Below are 22,453 nucleotides of genomic sequence, written 5' to 3'. Positions count from 1 at the left end.
CCGTCTGGAAAAAAAAGTTCTCTTTTAGCATCTGCAGTGATGCATTGATTCTTTCATTACAGCAAATACACATGACCCCCGGTGTTCAACTGTAAACAATAATAGTTACTGGCTTCATTAGGAAGCTAGCAGATGGCTTGTAAGTTCTCATGGTAGCATTTATCCATTTGAGGCTTGCAGCGTGCAAATGTTTGTCTTTTAAACAGGATAAAACAATGTAAAAGGGAATATGTACTTTGTTTTTATTAGTAGCAATTCATTTGTTTTGCAGATTTGAATCCAAGTATCTAAGTGCACTGTCAATATTTCCTGCCTGCAGGTGAAATACTCTCTGGGCCTTGCCTCTGCCTCTGTGCCATTTTCTGTACCAGAAGAAATGAGGCTAAATACCGCTTCCAGAGCTTTGACAGAGATACAGAGATGTATTTTTCTTAGCAGAACTCATGTTATAAACCCAACCCTGTTTCCTTTCCCCTTCCCCTTCCCCTTCCCCTTCCCCTTCCCCTTCCCCTTCCCCTTCCCCTTCCCAGCGGTGCCCTCTTTTATCAGAGAGGCAGTACTGCCCATAGTTTACCTACACAGGCTGGGGATCTGACCATGACAATCATTAGTGCCCTTTTGTCATTCCAACACATTTACAGAGCCAAATTTTTGTGCACAGCTTTGGAATACCTGATGAATAAGAGCTCATTTACTGTCATCACCAGTCTGGTGCCTGGAGTGTGATGAACCTCAGGGTGCTTTCCAGATAGGCTGCAGGCAGTTGCAATGATTGTCAAACATAACTGCCACATTTATTATCTCAATAGCCAGAGCTATCTGAAGACCAGTTAATATTCAATAAAATTTAGTAGAGCACAATGGCACTTTAAAGCAGAGCAGTGTGTGAGCCTTTGATGGCTTTTCCTGTAGCGCAAATACAGCTCAGACTCTCATTACTCTTTTCACATACTCAGTTTTGTTGGTAGCTGGAATCAAGCTACGTAATCAAGATGCAAAAACAGGGGTCTTATATTAAATATGCTGTTAAATACCTTTCTTTGAAGGCACAGATATGTGGTGGTGCAAACTCCCTAAAAAAGAGTTGCACCACTGCATTACAACTGGATCTGCGCATGGAGAAGCCAATAATTACTTCATGGTTTGTGTTCATTCAGTATTGGCTGCTTACAGTCACATCACATAAGCATTTGGCTGTAGGTTTCTACAGTATGAAGGTGGAAATCAGTCATTTGTTTCATAAAAGACCATCAAAAATTAGAAAGTTTTTGTAGGAAAAATCTTATTTTAAGGGTATAAATGAACATGACTGCCTGGGTGTCATGTTTCCTTTTTGAAGGAAATGATTATCAAGAAGGGAAATTTGAGGAAGCAATGGTGTAAAATTCTTTAGGGTTTCATATTGTATTTTCATGTTTTATATTCAGCTTTAAAATTTAAAATTACTTTTGTTTGGAGGGACATCTGTATCCTGGAGGAGATATTAGAATTTTGCTTTCAGAGCATGTATTTTCACTTTTTATCCTCTTCTGTTTTATTAAAAATAGTATTTGCATAAAAAAACTACCTTTCTTCTTACCACATCTGCTCTTGCTTCTACCTCACCTAAAGATCTAACCCTTTGCATGTGATATCTACAATGAAGAATAAGCAGCAGGAGCTGATGAGCTTTCAAGAAATAAAGATCCTATTTTCATGCAAATGTACTAGTAATTAAAATCGTTGGGAGAAAAGAAAAAGGCAACTCAATATGTAATACATTCAAATTTAATTTGAAGTATAATAGTTTTAAACTTTTCCATAAGAACACCCAGATTCTTTAAGTGGTTTCATTTTGAGAACAGTAATAATTGTCATTCAGATTAATGGGTTAGATTTTCTTCTCAAAAGACACCTTTAAAATAAGTTTAGGGGTAAAAGTAAGAAGTTTTAAAGGTTGTGGGTTTTTTCCCTGTGATTTGAAATAGTTAAATTCCTAAGTGAACTGAACTTCCATTCAAGCCTGTGGATGAAGTATGGCTGTACTTAAACATTCAGCCTAAGGCCTACTACAAGCCCAACACGATTTCCACAACAGAAAGTATGTCAAGCTGTACCTTCAGCACTTAACTGTTGTCATTAACCATCTCACTTTCCTGAAGGAAGGAGTTTATTGAAAAACAAAAACTGTTTTTATTAAGTTTTACCATTCCTTTCAATCACTTCAAATCTTACAAACTCAAGAAGGAAAAGATACTTTGTGGTAGTAATGCATTCCATAATTTTATCCTTTTAAATTACTGCAGGAATTCTGAGAAAATCAACTTACACCTCAGAGAGACTTAACTTACACCTTTTCTCTTCACTTCTAAAATTTGAGATCTTGAGCATTCTCTATTTTCATGACATGAACACAGTTCCCAATAAAATAAAACTATTGCCTAAACATAGGACCCAGTTCCATTCACCTTTGAAGCTCTAAGGCTGCAAAGTTCAAATGCATAAATGACTTCTGCCATTTTATCTTATGCTGTTGAAATTCCTTACTCTGTATATAGAACTAGTCATAGCTCCCAGATGATACGTGCACCTTTACTGATTAGAAATAAGTTTACTTCTGATGGGTTTGGAAAGGCTGGGCATTTTGCATGTATACATATATATTTTTATATATATATATATAAGCTACATAATTTAGATCCCATAGAATAAAGAAGCGAGGTATTGATGATTTATTGATTAAGGCTTACATTTGGATGATGTGAAGCAGGAGCTAATAAGTAATGTAAGACCACCATATAGACCATAGCTGATGACCATTTACTCATAAATGTGCTACCGGTAAGTACACATAATATATTAATTCTTTTCAATATAATAGCATAAAGCAAGGAACTCACAGTAAGGCCTTTTTTTTTTTTTTATAGTACAGTAGTACAGTGGTGAGATTACTTCCATTTCTGCTTCTACTCTCCTTTTATTTTCATAGCTTCATTCAGTACATTCCTATTAAATATATTATTGTATTTCTTCCAACTTATTAGAAAGACTTATAAAAAAAATTCTGGATGTCTTGAAAGCTTTATAAAGCAAACAATTAAATGGAAAATTGTCCAGAACAGGATCCCAAGAAACTATTCTCAAATGCATTGGGCCTATTTGTATTCATCATTGTACTCACCAAGAATAGGAATAATGCCACTGATGCCAGTTGTGCTAACTGCAGATTGCTCTATTTTACATATTCTACCAAAAAAAAGGTTATTAGTATTACAAAATGAGCATTCAAAAGCTAGAAGCTGAAAATATTATGAAAAGAAGCGTTAGGAGGTTGCTTTAAGGAGGGATAGTTTGCATCATAATGTGTGGATTCAAAATCTGGAAACCTCCTGAAGGTGGATATCTAAAAGCCTTTGAGGGAAAATTCCTTATGAAAATATTAGATATTGAGTATAAATCTAAGACTCATCAGAACATTTGACAGCACCTTTATATTACCATCACCCAGTAAGATGATGAAAATATCTAAGATATGTTAAGAGTTAAGCAAGAGCAGCCACAGGCTAATTCAAAAGAATCATAAAAGAAAACAGTGAGTGTTGTCTATATCCACTTAGATAGGTTTAACAACATAGAGGAGCTAAAAAAGGCCAACACAGAATAGGTCAGCATGGCAGAGATTAGTTCATGCCCTTGCTGTGAGAAGGATTCAGATGGGAAAAGTTTGTTTATTTTCTTCTCAGTACCTTGATCTCCAGCAAAAAAAACCTGTCAGGAAGGATCCCTCACAATCACTGTTTTCAATCCAATTTTCTCCATAGGTATCTGACATCAGTAGCAAGACATTACTCTATGTAGTGAAGGTTAGAACTCACTGTGAAAAAAAGATCTATTCTATTCTATTCTATTCTATTCTATTCTATTCTATTCTATTCTATTCTATGCTATTCTATTCTTTTATTTTCTTATGGTGCCATTAGTATCTTGGTATTTGAATTCTTTCAATAATGAGGTATGGTATCATTTAACCTCTGCCCTAAAAATATTGGGGAAATATGTACACTACATAGACAAACAAGTAAACTGAGTGAAAGAAGTGTTAATCTTTGTCTTCCTGAAATAGATTCAAACTAATATTGTAGTTTTCAATTCTTGCCATGCTCCTTTGTACTGTGAGTCTGGATTTAGCATTCTCCATCTTCTGTACATAGTTTTTGTCCTTTCTAGCTGCTGCCAGATTTTGAACGACAATGCTATTGTACATTTTTACCAAATAGTTCAAACAGAATTTTATATAATAATTTATCTAATTACCTGATGTTGTAAGCTTTTTATTGAACACCATAAGGTTTTTGACATGCTCAGTACAACCCATAATTTAGGACATTATATCTGTTATTTTTTAAACATACTTACTTTTAACATGCTTACTTTTATACATTATAAATTGCCACTTCTATGGCATATAAATATCCACCTTTTTCCCCCCCACTGAATTTGAATTATATTGTCCTTTTTTCTGTTCATGGTCAGCTGTTATCTGTATTCCTCACACATGAAATTGTGCACCTTGAAGCTCTGTCAATTGTCCAGTTCTTTAGTGTGATGAAGATGTGGATCTAATGCTAAACTCTCTGCATTTGTCATCTTCCTTTCACATTTATGGCCATTCCTTCACTTTGAAAGCAAGCCAGTTTGTTGTCCAGTTGAGAATTACTTCCTTACCTTCTTACTCTGTTCGTTAATAATGTATTTGGTACTGTATTAAAAGCTTCCTTGGAATCCAAGTGAATAATATATGTTTCTTTACTTTTGTCTGCTTTTGTTGTCATTTTCCCAAAGAAACAAAGCTAGTTTGTTATGCATGATTTCCATTTTGGTAATCTTCACACCAAACTATTAAATATTCTATTTGTGTGGAATATATGGGCAGTTGACCAAAATAGAAATGTTCCTATTTATTTTTAGATACCTGTCATACTGCCATAAGCAATACTTAACATTTTACAGACAGTACATAAAGCAATGTGTTTGGTACTGTACCCAATGCAAAAATATGTTTTCTCATAACAGAAATGAATTACAGCCTAATAGAGAACAAAGTAGATTCCATCAAGAAATACTTTAAATTGTCCTGAAACATATCTTTTGTGCACAAAAATCTGCCAGTCAAGTTTTTACACCAGTTACAGTTTCAAAGAGTACCCTGGGGTGCAGCTCTATTACAATGTGAAAACAGCAAAAGAAATATGAGTCTGCAAAAATGTCACAAACACATGAAATCTAAAAAATACCCATTAAATTTGATGGAAGAATTACTGTTCCAACCCATTAGGCTGTTATATATTTAAAACTGGAATTCCTTTTAAAAGTCTTGCCACTGAAACCCCAATGAATTCCACAGTGATTCATGGTGAAAAGAAGTCTGATTTGAGACTTTTGCCATATCCTGTTTTTTACTTCACTGAAAATTTCGTGGACATGTTAAAGGTAATGTAAAACTTTGTTTGCAACAAAAAATTTTTCCTTGCACAGTTTGTACTTCTGTTCTTTGTGATTTATTAGTGGATACAGATTTTAAATAATGACAAAAATAAAGAGGAAAATGTAAGCATCTTCATTGTTGGCATCCTGAAATCTGAAAAACAAGGCCTGAGTTTGTGACTCTCCATGCAGAGATAGCTGTGTTCTATTTGCAAAGTATGGTTTCATAAATGTTGGTAGAGCCTTAGAGGGCTGATTCTCCAGCCATTCATGTGACTTAATGCTTTTACCACACTGACTGATACATCCTAATATTGCTTCTGGAGAGTTTCTGGCCTCTGGGCACTTCCATTGTGACAACTGATCTCTTGGACTATGCAAGCCCAAGCCCCTTGAACCATTACTAGATGGAGTTGTAACTGGGGGCCAAATAATGAAGTGACAGAGCTGGCATCTCCCTCTACATAATCTTGGACCAGCGGATGTCCCTCCTGGCACATTCTCTTTCACTCTCTTCAAAGAGGAGACACAGTTTGTATTGTATGTTTAGGAGCTTCACTGGTCTCTGGGACTGCAGCAATTCTTCACAACAAACTTTTGCCCCACTAAGTATTAATTTTATGGCATTATCACCAGCACACACTGCCTTCTCATTATTTGCTTTCATTTCAAAATAATTTATAAATATACTGGAAAACATATCTCAGACAGATCACTGTGAAACTCCACTTTTGGCCTCTTTTACTGTGAATACTGACCATTTACTCTGATGCTCTCACTTTTATCTTTTAACCAACGACTTATCCATGTAGGAAGCCTCCTTTTTTCAGCTGTTGTTGTTTAGGTAGATGCAGGATCCTTTAGCCCACCCTCTACTCCCAGAGGGTTCTAGTTCCTACTTTGTCCCCACATCCCTGTGAGGATTGTATTGAAACAAACTTTAATCATAACCTAGGCAGAGCTCAGGTTCAAAGAATGGACCTGGAAGTGGCCTATGGCTGGGCTTGATGATTTTAAAGGTCTTTTCTTACCTAAATGATTCTATGGTTCTATGAATCTGTAAAAAGCAATACAGCAGATATTGCTTCTGAGATAAATACATACATTTCATAACTTGTGATAGGTCTTTTTTTTTCCCAGACATTTTCTTTCATGTTGAATCAAGAAGCACACTCTTTTCAACCACCTTTTCTGAACTTTGCCAAAAGCTAACGCTGAGCTTAGGCTAAAGCCTCCTAGCATGCTTAAGGTCCCTTGAATAATGTTCTGCCTAGGAATCTTCTGGACACCTGTCCTGCATTTCCTGGGAGTCCGTTTTGTACCCTCAGCCTCATCACCCTCTGTAAGCTTTCTAGATTTTCAAACTTTAAACCCAGACCTTATGACTTGCCCTAACCTGAGGCTGTACTCATGTTATTTCAAGTCCTATGGGCTAAAATGACCATGCCTTAAAAGAGAAGGTACAAATATAGTGTTAATCCTGCTAATGTTTTAATAATCTAGTTGTGCAATTTACCCCATTAATGCAGAAAAAAAACATCAGTAATACAGCTGAAATTGTTCCTATAAACTTTGTTTTTCCTACTTTCTGTGAGGCTGTACTCACCTTCTGCATGTCCCAATGGGTCCTAAGGTTAACAACTTCCATCTTCCTTAAAAAGATTGCTTCAGAAATGGACGTGTCATTGGCCTCCTGGGTCCTTTGATGGAAAGACTTTGATGTTCCCAGTAGGAGTCTCTTACCCATCTGATTTGGGATCTGCTTAGGTTTTCTTAACAGCAGTCTGCATCCTTCTCATTGGATGATGGGATGATTCTCAAGTCTGAAATTTTCCCACAGCCCCTTTCAATGTAAAAAGCCACTGTTACAACAGGATAGTTATGCTTTTACCATATGAAGTTTACACAGACTGTTTTCAACCCAGGTAGGCAATACCCTCTTGACCACTAGGTGATTGTTGTAGACACACACACACACACACACACACACACACACACAAAAGAAAACCCCAAATTAAAATCAGCCTATGTCAAGACAAGCCCAGACAGCTCCTGAAACCCAGCACTGTCTGGTCACTGTCAGTGTCTGGTCTTTTACTTGTATTGACAAAATCCTGTTTACTGAGCTACATCTGAAAGCACTGAAAATAACACCACAGTGAATAGTTTCTCATTGCCTTTGCTTTTCTGTGCCTTCTCCTTTTTTGAGAACAAGAGTCACGCTCTTTAGAGGAATTGTTCCTTAGTCTTGCCCCTAGGCCTATGCCAGACCATGCTGAACTTGCTTAGGATGCTCTCACATAATGTGCTCCCTATAAACCAGCATGCCCAAGGCCTGTCTTGGTGGTCTTTCTTTTCTACCTTCAGTCTTACCACCCTTGTAGACATTTGGGTTTAGAAAACCCTAATTCTAACCTGAACTCATGTACTTTGAAAATCACAGTATGCTGTATCAGTATCATCATTCCTGTATAATCCACATCCTTTTTGGCTCCTTTGAAGAACTATCGGTATTGTAAAGCAGTGTTTTCTTCAACAGAATGCTAACTCTTCCCAAATAAATCAGATCTATCCAGGTGTCTCCTGATTTTGTTTCTTATCAAAGTTTCTAGTAATTTGTTCTCTACTCGTCAAACTTAGATTCCTACTATTTCCACATTTTCCCTTGAACCATTTTAAGAAATCGATTTCGCATCTTCTGCCTTCCAGAAGCAAAGCAATTTTAAGCAATAGGTTAGATCCTGCAGTGAGTAATCCAGCTCTTTTGTCCTTGAATTCCTTTAGAAATTTGGAGTGTATACTATATATTCCTGGTGATTTTCACTTTATCTGTTTATTTCATAATCTCTTCAATTTCAGACTGCTCTTCAGATGAGTTCCCTGCCAAGAAGGGTTCTGATTTTGGAATCTTCCCAGTTCCTTCCACAGCGACCACCAGTGCAAAGGGTTCATTTAGCTTCTCCGCAATGACCTTGACTTCTCTGAGTACTCTTTTATGCTGTGAAAACAAACTAGCCTTACAGATTCTGGCAAACCTCCTGCTCCCGATGTGTTTTGTGGTGAAAAGGATTATTAGTTTTGATTCCTTTGTTAGGTATTCTTCAGATGTTTTTTGGTCTGCCTTATTATGTTTTCACATTTAACCTTGCAGAGTTTGTAACTCTTTGTTCTTGTGTCATTTGAACATGACTTCGGCATTTTCAAAGACAGATTTTTGCTTCTAACAGCTTTACTTACCCTGCTGGTTAGTTACACCAGCTTCCTTTGCCCTTTCTGAAGTCTTTCTTAAGAGAAAGTATGTACTTCAACTACAATATCTTTAAATAAGTTCCTTGGTGCCTGTACAGAGTTGAGACTCTGAGCTGCCCTTCTCTTCATTTGGCAAACTTCCTCATTCTTACTTTGTTACTCTTTTTTTGAATTACAACAGAGCTGTAGGGAAGAAGTGCCTGCATGTAACCCCCTAGTTCTTCCTTGACCATGATTTAGTCTAGAGGTTTTTCAAGGAGATTCCTGGCAGGGTTCCTTTCCTCAGAGCTGGGTCTGTAAAGAACAAAGAAATAAAAATGTAGGGAGATATGGGGGAATATGTGCTGTTCTAGGACTTTCTGTGTGCTTACTTGCCCTTGCTTTTTTCCCCTAGTCCTCTGGACAGGAATAGGGGAAAAATTCATGCAGCCACCCTGTGCTTCCCTCCCTCGTAGCACGGTCAGTTTTAGTGAACAGTTGCCCCCATTTGTATTTTTGTGGCACTCTTACTGGCGTCACATCTGGAATGACAGTTGTAATAAAAGTGGTGCTGTGCACAGTCAGGTTGTAGCTATGCTTTCAGCTTCCCTGCTAAAGCACCAGAGACAACCCTTCATGGTGGGTGTTCAGTGACCCAGATGTGTCACGAGTCTGCCACACCCGGGGCCAGCAGAGCCAGAGGGAATGGCTCAGTATTGGGATCTCTGTGCAGAAGTAACTCTGAGATTGCAGAGAATGATTGTGAGACTGAGCAGAAGCAAGTGTAGGGCTCCCCTCTTGTCAGCCTCATGTAAGGGATGATCAGCCTTGGGTGACTCAGCTGCCAGTCAGGCTCGTAAGAAGATCCATTGCTCAGGGTGATGCCTGCTTGTCTGGATGCACCATACCTTTGGGTACAGGGAACTGACTGCCTGGTCTGGGAAATCTGCACCATATCTGTACCATGGCTGAGAAATTCAATTACAGCATTAAAAACTCAACAACTTTTCAAGTTGAAGTGTAAAAATAGTAACAGCCGGGGGTTCTTCTTACTTCCTTTCCATAGCACATTTTAAGACTTCTGTTCTAAGGTTTTTTAACACTTGTGTTTCTCTGCAAACCAATTCAGAAACCTTTTGAAGACCTTAGGAAATGATGAAAATACTTCAGCCAAAAAGTGAAATTCAAAAGTTAGAACTTTGCTCTGTGCCATGGCACTTTCCAAGCGAAGGTGAGAAACCAGTGAGTAAATTGAAAATTGAAAGCTTGGGTCCTGCCTGCCATTTTAATTTAAAAAATATTGTCAAGTGTGAAAATAAACATGTAGGATTAACCTATTTTGACATATTCTAAATTTGGGATCAAAGAGATAAGCTTGTCACAGTGGGCTCCCAGAGAATTTGGGGAGATAAAATTCCTGAGGCTTTGATCAGCTTTGACTGATCCTGAGCTGTCATTCAGTGGTTTATATCCCTGGAATATATAGTCATGGTTACAGTATGTTCCTCCTTTAGTATGCACAGATCTCTGCTCTGCAGAAAGGAAAGGATTTTAAGCTCTTTTGTAAGATCACAAATAAAGATTAAGATCTTGCATAGCGTAAATACTGGGTTTTATTTATTTATTCTCTAGCAGTGAGGCACCACTAGTAGATGGGTGGGATTTCTCCTCTGTCTGTACACTGGCTATATCTCACTTCCTGCACTATCCATTTTGAGCTATAACTATCTTACTTATTTTTGTTCTGTGCATTAGTATTTGCCAGCGGGTGGTCATGAGTACAACAGAAATTCTGTGCAAGCAGCTGGTACTTCTGACAAGGTTTTCTTGGTCCTACTGCTGTTGAATTATCAGGAGAATAGAGCAAAAAAAACATTTTTAGAAAGCTGTGTTTGATGCCAACTATAAACAAAGACTACCTCCATCAAGAAACCTTTCTTTCCTGGGTACCTGATGCACTAAAACTAGCTAGATATAAATGGTTTTATTCATATTTTTTCAGCTTCAGGCTTTGAGAATAAAAGCATTAGCTCTTACAGACCGTAGTACTTCTCATATAATCCACAGCTCATTTCAGCAGCTATCACCTTTCATTTGTCAGCTCAGAAAAATCGACAAACTCAATCCAATGACTGTTATTGACTGCAAAAGCTTCTGTTTTTGTGGTAATTATCTTAGTTCATGCCACAAGTCTGAATTTAAGTGCATAATTCAAATTCTTTTGAAGTTATATGAGCATTAGCTGTTTCATTCCTCTGTGTTACGCTTGACAAATTTGGGTCCTATTTAACATTTCTAATTATTTTTTTATCTTCAAAGAAATTATTCTTGTAAAGCTATTCCATTAAAACATAGTTTTGGAACAAGATTTTACTCATAGAAGCATATTGTTGTCTTTGCATAAGCAGAATTTATGAGTTCAGCTCCTTTCCACAAGAGATTAAAATTTCTTTGTTTGCTTTGTGATTTTAGAAGCTTTCAGATTCATTTAGTTCACTTTTAAAAAGTAGTTAAAAGTAGTTCACTTTTTGGCTAAAAAAATCTAGAAAAAAATGTGGGGGCTTTGTAAATGATTATTCATATTTTCACACTAACATTTATTGACTCAACCTTTTGGAAAACTATGAACTATCAGAAGAACGGGAATAAAATAATCAGAAGTAGTAATTATGAAAGCAACATCAAAGAAAGGGTTTTGATAAACAAATGGTATAATAGTAACTGAGGGGACATAGGAAATTAATATTTCATAAATTGCACTTTAAAGTTTATCTGGAGGTACTTTTCTTCACAAAATTTAAGACAATTTTTTTTTACAAAAATTGATGACTTTCTAAATTTGGAATCAGAATAGTGTCAGAGAGACTGCTCTGTCATTAAAAGACTGACAAAGACTCCTCTTTAATTATGAAAAATCTATAAATATAACATTCCAGACATACTAAACAGTAGCCACACCATAAGGTGAATATTATTTGTATTAAAAAAATGAATTTTCAATTTATCTTGATCTTTAAATGTAGACTTGTAGTGTTCAAACACTCCAGAAAATGAATGCGGTAGATGACATGATGAAAAATGAGGGAAAGGTCAGCTTGGACTAGGACAGATCACAAGACTGTAAAAAACTGTGTTAACATATATATTTATGTTAATCTAATATATATAATATGTAATGGTCAATTTTAAGGTAGTGATAATGAACCTTTTTTTATATTTTAATAAAATTTTGAAAAGACAGGATAACTCAATAATTCTTTTTACATTACCTCTGTAGTTGACATATGACTGTAATTGTAAATGCTTGGGTATCAATATTGTTCACTTCACTGATAAGAAGTTAAATAATATAAAGGGCAATAACCTCAAGTGGGGTTAGAGTTCCAGACAACCATTTGCAGCTAATTTCTTCAAATAGGAAATAGCACAGACTACACAAATCTGAGACTCCAGCATTCTACTGGCTGCCCACTGAAATATGTACAAACTTTGTATGGAATACACTAAAGAAATAAAACATCTGTGGGTATACTTTCTGCCCATGCTTAAGACAATTTGTTTTATATCTTGAATTGTGAGAGCTTGAGTGCCTCATATTAGTATTGAGTCCCTTTAATACTCTTACCTTGCTTCATGTAACAGCATAATTTTTTATAAGTTCTGTTTAGGTCTTGCCTCTAAGATGCCTTTCATACGTGAGTTTACTGGCTAATTATGTATCAAGAGAATATTTTTTATCATTGTTATGTGTGTCAATTTTTTTTTTTTTGTTTTCCAGTGTTCGTTATTATAAAAAAGGTAAATAAAGATAAATATTTTGCGTACTCATAAACATTACATATGTCTGCTATGGCAATATGTCCTCATATCTCCATTTTCCCCCTAACATGGAAGCATCTTATTGCCTTTGCTGCCTTCCATTGTAGTGTTTCACCTTCTGTTGTGTTCTTTCAAATCCTGCTAACAAGTATACTGAACACAGTAATAAAGACATGCTGATTGAAATGCCTCATCTTGCAGTGTTTCAGAATAGCACAGAATAGAAAAATATTCTGGTTTTAATAATGTACCAAGAATATGAATTTCAACTTATGTTTTGGCCAACAAATGTAATTCTTGGGATTCTTCTCAGGATTGGGTTTATGTGCAATTGTCCACTAGAGTGCAGGCTGAGACCAACATACTCATTTTGTTCCTGTCATAAACTGACTTTGAACCCAGGTGTCTTAATGTACATCGTTAGTACATTAAAGCACTGCACCTTCTAGCTTCAGCTGTGAGTATATATACTGCTATCAAATTTGATGGATATAGCTTGTGAAGCTTACTGACCTAGGGTGGTGATAATAAAGTATTCTGGAGCCTGGATAACATTTTGTTCTGTCACTATGGTTTTCTTGCTCTGGTGACATCAACTAATTTGTACTGCTTTGTAGGAGATTTCTGTATCCAGCTTTTTAGCCAGAGTCTCCATTTCCTTACACTGCTCTTACTCTTCTCTGTCGGAGTGAATTTCTTTCAGAGACAAAATATTGCTCAATATTGATCCCAGTGTGCTAATTTCAGGTTCTTGTATTGCAAATCAGCTGAAGTGGTGTTCAAAACACTGAAGAATTTTCTAACACAAAATGCATAAAGAAATTGACCTGTAGAATATCTTCCAACAAGAATCTCTGTTCCCCAATCCTTTAAAAGACCACTAAAGTCAATTTAACATACACGGCATAAAAAACATTTTTACTCTAAAAAGTTGTCCTAACAAGAGTAGCCAGTTTTCACAAAGTTCATAAAATTCTTATGATTTTTGGCCTGATTTTGCCTGTTTAGGACATTCATCTTCTGCAGAAAAATGCTTACCCCAGAGGACATGTATACCAGCAGGGTGATTTGGAGTTTTCCTTCTTACTGTCCCTATAGAACCTATTGAAGTTTTTGTAGAACTAACAGGGAGTTTTTTAGTTTACTTTCTGTAAAGGAGGAATATCGCATATCAGTTCCCTTTTGCTACTTCAGTTTTGAAAAAAATAAAGCACATCTGTTATTTAATTTTTTTATCTCCCTAGGCTGCTGTGAAGGCTGGCTTCAAAAGACAGTTTTTCTTCAGTACTTTGAACCCTAAAAACATTCTGTTGTATTCTGAGAAATAAGAATTGGATAAATCTTAACTAATGTCTGTCTTCCCTTTCCACAGTCTATAGCCCCTCCACTTTTGAATTCCTTAATGATCCCTACTTCAAAAATCACATCCTGCTCTTTGCCTTCTTTACCTAATCGTCTCTTTTGTATAGCTCAGAGCTGCTGTGCCTCCATGCTAAAACTCCTCATTTACTATATACTGTCTGCCATCTGAATCAATGTCTTCTTAACGTGAATATGTTTTTATTTATAATGATTTTAAAGTTACAATCGTATAAAAAGTATGGATACAAACTGAAAGATAAAAAAAATAATCTTAGTAGTAGCAAGTGCTCAGCTTGGGCTATTTCAGTCCGAACAAATCATGTTTGTCTGATGTAGACAATTAAAAGCAGAATCTCATAATAGGAAAGTGCCAGGAAATATTGAAAAGGAATCATGCTGTCAACTCTGCTTATGAAATAAATTAAGTTTACTAATGGTTATATTTCCCCTCATATCTACAGAGAGAGCATAGAGTTCCTGTTCTTCCAAGTTAGGATGTCAAATGTATTTCCTGACAGCTCCAGCTCACTTTCCATTATTGATAAGTCAGAGCAGTGTGGCTGTTAGCTGCTCTTGTGTAATTAGTTCAATGAGGTTAGGAAACAGCCAGAATGCAGAAGAGATGAAAAGTAGTCACATATAATGTGACAGTGGCACCTGAGCTCCCTCTGCCCTGATGCCAAGCTAACTCTCAGGATGTTACAAAATGAAGGCACTGTGCCTTGTGTCTCACTGTTCTCCTGATGTTATGTCCTGGGGACAGAGCAGTTATCCTACCACTGAGGAAAGAAAATGCGTTTGATGCTAATTTGGGAATTGGGTGTATTGGCAATGGGAAAGGGAAGTAGGTTGAAAGGATTTCAGCGTCCTGAGGTGAGACACAGGACAAACTCAGAGTGAGTGCAACAGTTCATTTTAATTTTTTAAACTCAGTTTAATTAGCCAGTGTATCTGAGAATACCAAGATATTGTCTTCCCCCCACCCCACTCCACAGGTTAGCTGAAGGGGTAATTCATTGCTTATCACAGAATGGATTTAGCACATTGACTTAAAACTTTCTGTGCTAAATCCCATATAAAGATGTAAGAAAATGATTCTGTATAGCAGCTCTTATGTGAAGGTTAACACTCTGTAATAATGAAATCTAAAGATACAGTTAAGATAAATGACTTTATCTTAATTATAAATTATACATAAAAATAGAAAATTGTCCATAGCCAAAATCTAAAGCTTATCTTAAACAAAAAGAAGGTTGGACAGAAGTTCCACTGAATTAAAAAAGAGTGTAAGTGGAATTTTTATCAGGAGAAGAAAAGAAAATATTATTAACAGCAAACTAGTTTGCCCAAATATGAAGGGATACATGTATTCAATATCATTTGTATGGAAGAGTAAAACTTTCTGTCTTCAAAATGTATCCAGTATAATGATTGCAGATAATGTTATTTACCAGTTGGAGTTTTTGCAAGTTGATACACTGCAAGAGATTTGGGAACTTGGGGATAATTCATGGATGCAGTGTGAAAAGCTACTACATCATCATAGGAAAATCTTGCCAAATCATAAGGAACAGAAATAGAAGATAATCTTCTTAGAAATTAAAAATAGCCTTGAAAAATAAGGGGAAGGTAACACAAAAAATAGAAAGCTGTGAAGTATGTAGGCAGCTGCTGAGTCCAGAAGCAGCATGCCAAAAAAGTGAAATTTTATACTGAAAGCAGGAAATTAATTTCTCACTTCCAACTAGGGAGTATCTGTGATTGAGACTAGTATGGGTGGGCAAAGAAGGTAATTCATGTTTTGGAAGGAATCACTAGGATTGCCAGAAGACTTGCAGTCTGAGATTTTGTATCTCAGTTTACTTTCCAAAGGACAACTTAGCAAGATTATCTGTGATTTCCAGTTGTGGATGGAGATGGGAAAAAAGATCATGTGCAATATCTTCCATTTTTCTAGCACTTGTGTTCTGTTGTCCTGGTTTTAGCTGGGATGAAGTCACATTTTTTCTTAGTAGCTGATACAGTTCTGTGTTTTGGATTTGGTATGAAATTGTATGAGATTGTATAAAAAGGGGAATTTGCATGCAAGGGCTAGTATGAATGGAAAAGGAGTTTCAAAATTAGAAGACTGGTCAGAGATAGATACAAACATCAGGTGAAAAAAAAAAACAACAGAGAAAACATCAGCAAATAATACAGAGCATACAAAAAGAGCAAATCTAGCTGGAGAATATACCAAAGACAAAACGAGGTGATCAAGGTACTGCAAAGACAATATTTACCCATAACTAGAACCATAAGTACGAATAAAACAAGAAAACAGTCAAAATTCGGAAATCACCGTATGTCCATGAAATTTTTATGTGACATGAAAAATTGTGTTCTTTTAAAAATTGATCAGAAGACTGTTTAAAGAGTATAATTTATATACTCATTTCTGACCCCAGAGAGAATAAAGTGCAAAAATTCTGGATTTAGGGAATTTTGCAAAATTTTCTCTGGAAGACTGAGAATGTGATACTCAAAATAGTATCTCACTTGGGCAGAAAGAAACTTAAATCTAACACTATACTCTAGTTTTCGAGGAACAGATGCTATGGAAAGGTAACCTAATAAACAAGCCATCAAAGTCTAAGAATAGAGAAGAGTAATGATTTCCTATTAGGACATAAAAAAACCATAAAAATACCTTAATATTGGCTTGACTGATTCTGACAGATACCATGCACAAGAATCTCTGGCACTCACTGCTTCTAAATCTGTTAAAAAAGTAGGCATCTAAGCACAGATTTCAATGTCCTGAATTTTGGCACCTGAGTTTGAACATACTGAATTTGCAACAGGCTTCCATCAGCACCATAATTACTATATCATCATCCTATTTTGTTTTAATCAAAGGCTGGTCATAAGTTGCATTTCTTACCATCTTTATGAATAAGTAGTTCCAAAATAGCATAGTATAAAGAATTATATGCTAAAGGTAAAAATCCTATAGTAATTCTGGCATACTTAAGCTCCCTCCAGAAAATGCTACAATATAAAAATCTAACAGTTTATTGCAGTCTATTAATGGGCTGGTTTGCTAACAAGCTTCTGCAGCTAACCCTCTTTAGGTCTTCCAGCAAGGGGATTCCAAAATAGGACTTTGTTCATAGTACAAAGCTTGACATTGTAATAAATGTTATTTGAGCAGTGAGGAAGCCATAACTTCATATTCTTTATTAGATTATGTATAGAAATTCAGAACTGCAGCATACACCAGCTGCTGCATTTGTATTTTATGTGCTACTCAAACTCTAAGCAAGTATGGATGGAGAGGTTTAACTCAAGTAGAAATTCCTATTTGGAAAAATATTTAGAAGGTGAGTCTTGCCTAAAAAATAATGTTCTCTAGCTATGAAAATTATTCTCTCCAAGAGTTTCTTCTCTATAAGACAATGATATAAAGACATACTGTCATATTTATTTGTCTTTCTCTTCAAACTTAGTAATTAGTTCCTGAAAAATTCATTCTATTAGAGAGAAAGACAACAGCTCATTAGCAATTTCTTTTTACTTTTCCCTTTAGTTTTGGGATTGATTTCAGGGTGGACTACCAAATTGCGTGCTCCATATTCTGCCAAATAGCAAACATTACTCTCTGAGCAACAACTTATACATATGGTACATTTGGGGAGAGATCTTGCTTGCCAGCAAAGTTAAAAGAGTCTGTTGGCAAGCAGCAAGAAAGTGGGGAGGGGGGGGGTTCTGTAAACTGGGGGTTCCCCAAACTCAACTAAGTTTGCTTTTGTCAAAATTGACAAAAGGTAGATGTGAATGTTTCATAAGAAGTAAGCTAAAAATATAAGCAGCTTGACAGATGGTTATATATTTAGCATGTCTTTGAAACTTGTATCACTTCTCGTTAATAAGAGCATCTAAAGTATTTGTAATCAGCTCAGATTGTTTATTGACATCTATCCAGCAAAGTCATGATAGTCCACACTAGGGACTGTGTTAGGAAATGAGACACAAACAAAAATAACTTATGAAAGATTACCTGAGATACTTGAAGCTTTTTAACACACATCCTTCTTCTATGGAACAAGAGAGGAACGTGCAAGGACAGGACTAGAGTTCAGACATAAATTTAAAAGAAATTTGGCCTATTTGAATGCATGCCTGTCTTAACAGGGGCTTTGAGTTAGAGCCCTCTAGTTCTGTCACAGAGATGTGACTGCTTCTGAGGCAGATGAAAGGTGAAAATAAACTTCTGGCTCTCATAGCTAATGGAGAGGAGGATTCAGACAGCTGATCCAGGGTGGCTCCTGCTTTTGCAAAGCAGGGAACAACCAAAGAAGTCTTGTGGAATCTGCCAGGTGCATGATTTTGCCCCACACCTGTAGTAAGTCAAGCTCTCTACCCTCAGCACAACCCTGTGTTTAGAACACAGGATCCTGGCCTAAATCTTGCCTAGTCCAGGTGTACCCTTCTTCCCATGTGTGCTTAAAGAAAGAGGCTGTTACATCAGATACAATAGTGCATTGTCAGAAGAACAGTGAGAACTTGGCCACAAGAGACATTTTCAGTATAACTCTCTGAAAAAAGCTAGGGGAAATTAAAATATAGCAAGGTTTCCAGAAGATGTGTCACTTAGCCACATTACAGGAGTCTACTAACTAGAACTCCATGAGAAGTTTTCCTCCTCAGGCCATATATCACCGCTGTATTATAAGTAGTAGTAGTAGTTAGTAGATGTTATGAGTTTATCCTCAGAATCCTAATTATGAAAAATAACAAATTTGGCATGGATAATTGTAGTGCTACAATTTTAATTCATACTTCAAAAGTGCAGAAACAGATTCACAGACAGTAAAGAACTTTTTGTACTGAATTATGCTATTTTTTTTTCTCCAGATTAATTGAGTGCTCTTTAACTGTCTTCATGATCAATCATCATCAGGACTTTCATTTCACCTTCAGGCCCATGCTTTCCTGAGGGATGCTACTTTCATTAAATTAGTTTTCTTTTTCTTGCATTTAAGTAGTCCTTTTCATTCATTAACAAACCATACATGAACATTTGTTGTCCATATGAAATTGTGCCAGTAGAAGTCTTGCAAACTGAAATAGCTATTTTTTCCCACTCTGAGGGCTGGAAAACTTGTCAGTTAAAGTATAACAGGTTGCTTTTGCCAAGTTTTCTGGTTACAACTGAATAGGAATATCTGTGAAATTAAGTAACATTTTCATATTTGATAGTTTGTCAGTTGTCTAAAAAAAAAAAGCTAACTGATACAGCAATCTTAATATGAAAACGTATTAGCAATATGCTCCTCCATGTTGATCACTGCAGGATCTCTCTGATTTGGCATAGCTTCAAGTACAGCCATGAGCATGGCAGGTTCCTTGGATTAGCCATCTTCTTGCACTCGTGTTGGTGTAGTGAGTGCAATTTGCTGGGCATATAGTCAGTAAGGGGGAATTATAAAGACAGCTCTGAGATGCTGTGTACCCAGTTTCCCAAAAATGATCTGTTTTCCAACCTGAAGCATCCTCGTGGATGAGGAGGCAGATTTTTGGCCAGGCTGCAGGAAACCATTCTCTCAGCCATGTCAGCTGACCGCATTCAGATCAGCGGTGCAGCTCACATGCGGTGCGAACCCACGGCTTGCACACACAAACCCCTCTTGGGGATGCTCTCAAAGGCAAGTGTTTTCCTTTTGTCCATCACTGAGTTCACTGCCCCTGTCACTGCCTCCAGTGGGAACGGAATTGGTCACGTTCGGCTGGCTTTGGGCAGTCTTCACTTGATGCCTCGCAGCCCCGTGGAGCGAACATGTGTACCTTGCTCCCATTTGAGTGCTTCTGCAAAGGCATGCCCTCGTGGCAGCCAGCCAGCCAAGGCAGGCAGCTTCTCACACAAGGAACAGGAACACACCATACCAACATTTAGTAATTATTATCATACCTCTTATTTTGCACTGTAATGGGACATACATACATATAATATGTGTATATATGTTCAGCTACCTGTGCATCCTTCTACGACCTAGCAGCAGCTGGAGGTATATAAACCATAATAAATAAACCATAACTCAATTTCCATATCAATTTTATATCCAGAGAACAAATAAAAACTCCAATTTTTCCACACGTTTTAATATTGTAATGCCAAGCTTTAATAAATAAAATTTATCTCAAGAGCACGAGCAGGGCAAAAACCCGCATGCTTATGTCAGAGCATAACATTAGAAGCAACATCTGTCAGAGAACTGAGCAGGCATTCACGTGGGTGGTTTATGGTGTCGCGGGGCTCGCAGCAGCCCGGGGCCGGGCTCCCGGGGCCGGGCTCCCGGGGCCGGGCTCCCGGGGCCGGGCTCCCGGGGCCGGGCTCCCGGGGCCGGGCTCCCGGGGCCGGGCTCCCGGGGCCGGGCTCCCGGGGCCGGGCTCCCGGGGCCGGGCTCCCGGGGCCGGGCTCCCGGGGCCGGGCTCCCGGGGCCGGGCTCCCGGGGCCGGGCTCCCGCCGTGCCGCTCGGCTCCGCGGCCCGCCCCCGGCCCCGCCCGCCCGCGCGGAGGCGCCGAGCGGCGAAAGCAGCGTGGCCGCGCCAGGATGAGCGGCCCCCGGCACAACGGGTACGCGAGTGCAGGGCCCGCGGGGGGCTCCGAGCTCTCCCCGCCCTCCATCCTGCGGCTCCCCGTCCCGCCGTGCTCCCCTCGCCCGGCTGATTAAACTTCTTCCGAGCGGGCCGGGCCGGGCCGCCCGCGGGGGGAGCCCGGGTGGCGGGGCCCGACGGCCGCGGGTGGTGCGGCCACCCCAGCTCTGAGGGCGGGAGGGAGGGAAGCTGGAATCCTCCGGGACGGGAGGGAGGGAAGCTGGAATCCTCCAGGCAGGACGGAGAGGAAGGTCCGCGCAGCCGGGGCTCCCCCGGGCCGGGGGAAATGCGTCCTCGTGGGGAGGCGTTTCCTGAAGCCCCTAAAGGCGCTGTGGGGAGGGCATGGCTGTTTTACATGGGGCTCGTAATGGCTGGGATGGGAAGAAGAGCAGGCAGGGTGTCTGGTGTTCATTATTTCCGGAAATGAGGACCGGCGTGAGTAATAGGCAATTAATTAAAGTCAGAAGTGACTCTGTAAGAGTGAAGTGCGTTCAGTGAAGGGAAGTGTTCTTATACTGCTTAATTGAGGCTCAGTATTCATACACAGTGTTTATCTTTACAGATTTGATGGGTTATCTCCCAAGAAAATTGTGAATATAATTAATTTGCAATGCACTGAGTATTGTTTTTCTATAAGAAAGATTGAGTTTTCTCTTTGAAAATCTTCACTCCCAGTAGCAATATGTAATGACCCTATCTCAGTACCTCTGTGAGGGGAAAAATGAGAAGCCTCAAGTAAAGGAAATCCCCCATTCATTTAATCTAGTAATGATCATAAAATAGGAGATTTAAAGAAGAAGCTTGAATTAAAGGTCATCAAGACCCTGTATTCTGTTTTGGGGAGCAAGAGCTTAGCTGAAGATGTTTACTTATTTTTAATACACACTTCATCTTTTACCTGTGATTTCAATGCCAAGGTATTGATAAGTTGGTCTTCAGTAGTATACGTGATACTGGGGAATAATACTGCTTGAATAGAGTTGTAGCATAATGCACATGACATCAAAGATAAGGAAGCAGAGGAAAAAATTTTAAAAAGGGGGGGTTGATCTGATACCCCCCCATTCCTCCAGCTGTACTATATTGTTGTCATAATTGTCGTATGAAAAAATTTGAGACTATAAATTCTCTTGTAGTATTCTCAAAAGAAATTTTCGTTATGCTAGACCATTTTTTTAAGTAGCTGAATGACATTTGTTCCTTTTTCAGATGGTGTCACAGCTTACTTGAAGCCTAGATGGATGAAAAAGAAGTGAAAAGGGAGGCAGTGTTCTCTAGCTATAGAATCTTTTTCTCTATTTTCCCTTGAAATAACCTTTACAAAATTTTCTAAAGACTACTAATTATTCTAAAATTTAGGTTTTTGTTTCCCCCTATTGTTCATAGCTTTCACTTTCTGTTATTTTTGTTCAGAAATTCTTATGCATTGTCCTAAGGGTAAGCCTTGATTGCCTGTTTTACAGCTAGCTATAGTATTTTCTAGAGTAGCTTTCATTCATGCAATTCTAGAACTTGCAAATGAGCATAAAGAAGATTATCAGCTGCCCCAAACCCATGAACTAATTTTCATGTGTGTGCTTGACTGCTAGCCAAGGCCTTGGCTTCTGCTCAATCAGAAATTAAGTGGTTTATACCCATTTCACACTCTTGAGTTCTTGTGCACTGAGTTGAGGGAATTGTCTTGCCAAACACGCTGATGTTAAGTAGAAGTAATTGAGTGAGGGCTTTGGGGGGTTTTTATGTTCTCTTTGATGTAAGACTTCTGCTTATTTTTTAGATATGCTCTTCTCCCTGTGAAGTTGGTGCTCTGAGGGACCTCCACTTACATGCAGTTCTGTATTTATTAGAAAAGTAAATACTAGCTTTTGTTATGTTTTGAATAAGTAGAGTTGCTAGGGAATAGTTTAACAAAAGGAGATCTCACGACCTCTTAGTTCAGAGTACTA

At 38.0% G+C, this 22,453-nt stretch overlaps 1 protein-coding gene across 6 annotated transcripts in view; it reads left to right on the top strand.

The window, feature by feature from the left end:
* Positions 1-22,453, top strand: part of DCTD (dCMP deaminase) — a 201,541-nt gene that overhangs the window by 162,202 nt on the left and 16,886 nt on the right. The window contains exon 1 of one of the 6 annotated variants that reach the window (XM_064417823.1): positions 20,066-20,487. The exons of 3 other annotated variants lie outside the window; for them this stretch is intronic. In XM_064417823.1, the coding sequence (XP_064273893.1) occupies positions 20,081-20,487 (407 nt within the window). In that variant the 5' untranslated portion in view covers positions 20,066-20,080. Of the gene's footprint in view, positions 1-20,065; positions 20,488-21,401; positions 21,425-21,729; positions 21,768-22,453 lie in introns of those variants that run through there. 2 more of the 6 variants (XM_064417828.1, XM_064417827.1) reach the window with 2 other exon arrangements.

The sequence above is a fragment of the Passer domesticus genome, chromosome 4 (genome assembly GCF_036417665.1).
Source record: "Passer domesticus isolate bPasDom1 chromosome 4, bPasDom1.hap1, whole genome shotgun sequence".
Lineage (NCBI taxonomy): Eukaryota > Metazoa > Chordata > Aves > Passeriformes > Passeridae > Passer > Passer domesticus.
The sequence above is the reverse complement of the archived record's forward strand: the minus strand, read 5'-3'. Positions and strand labels throughout refer to the sequence as shown.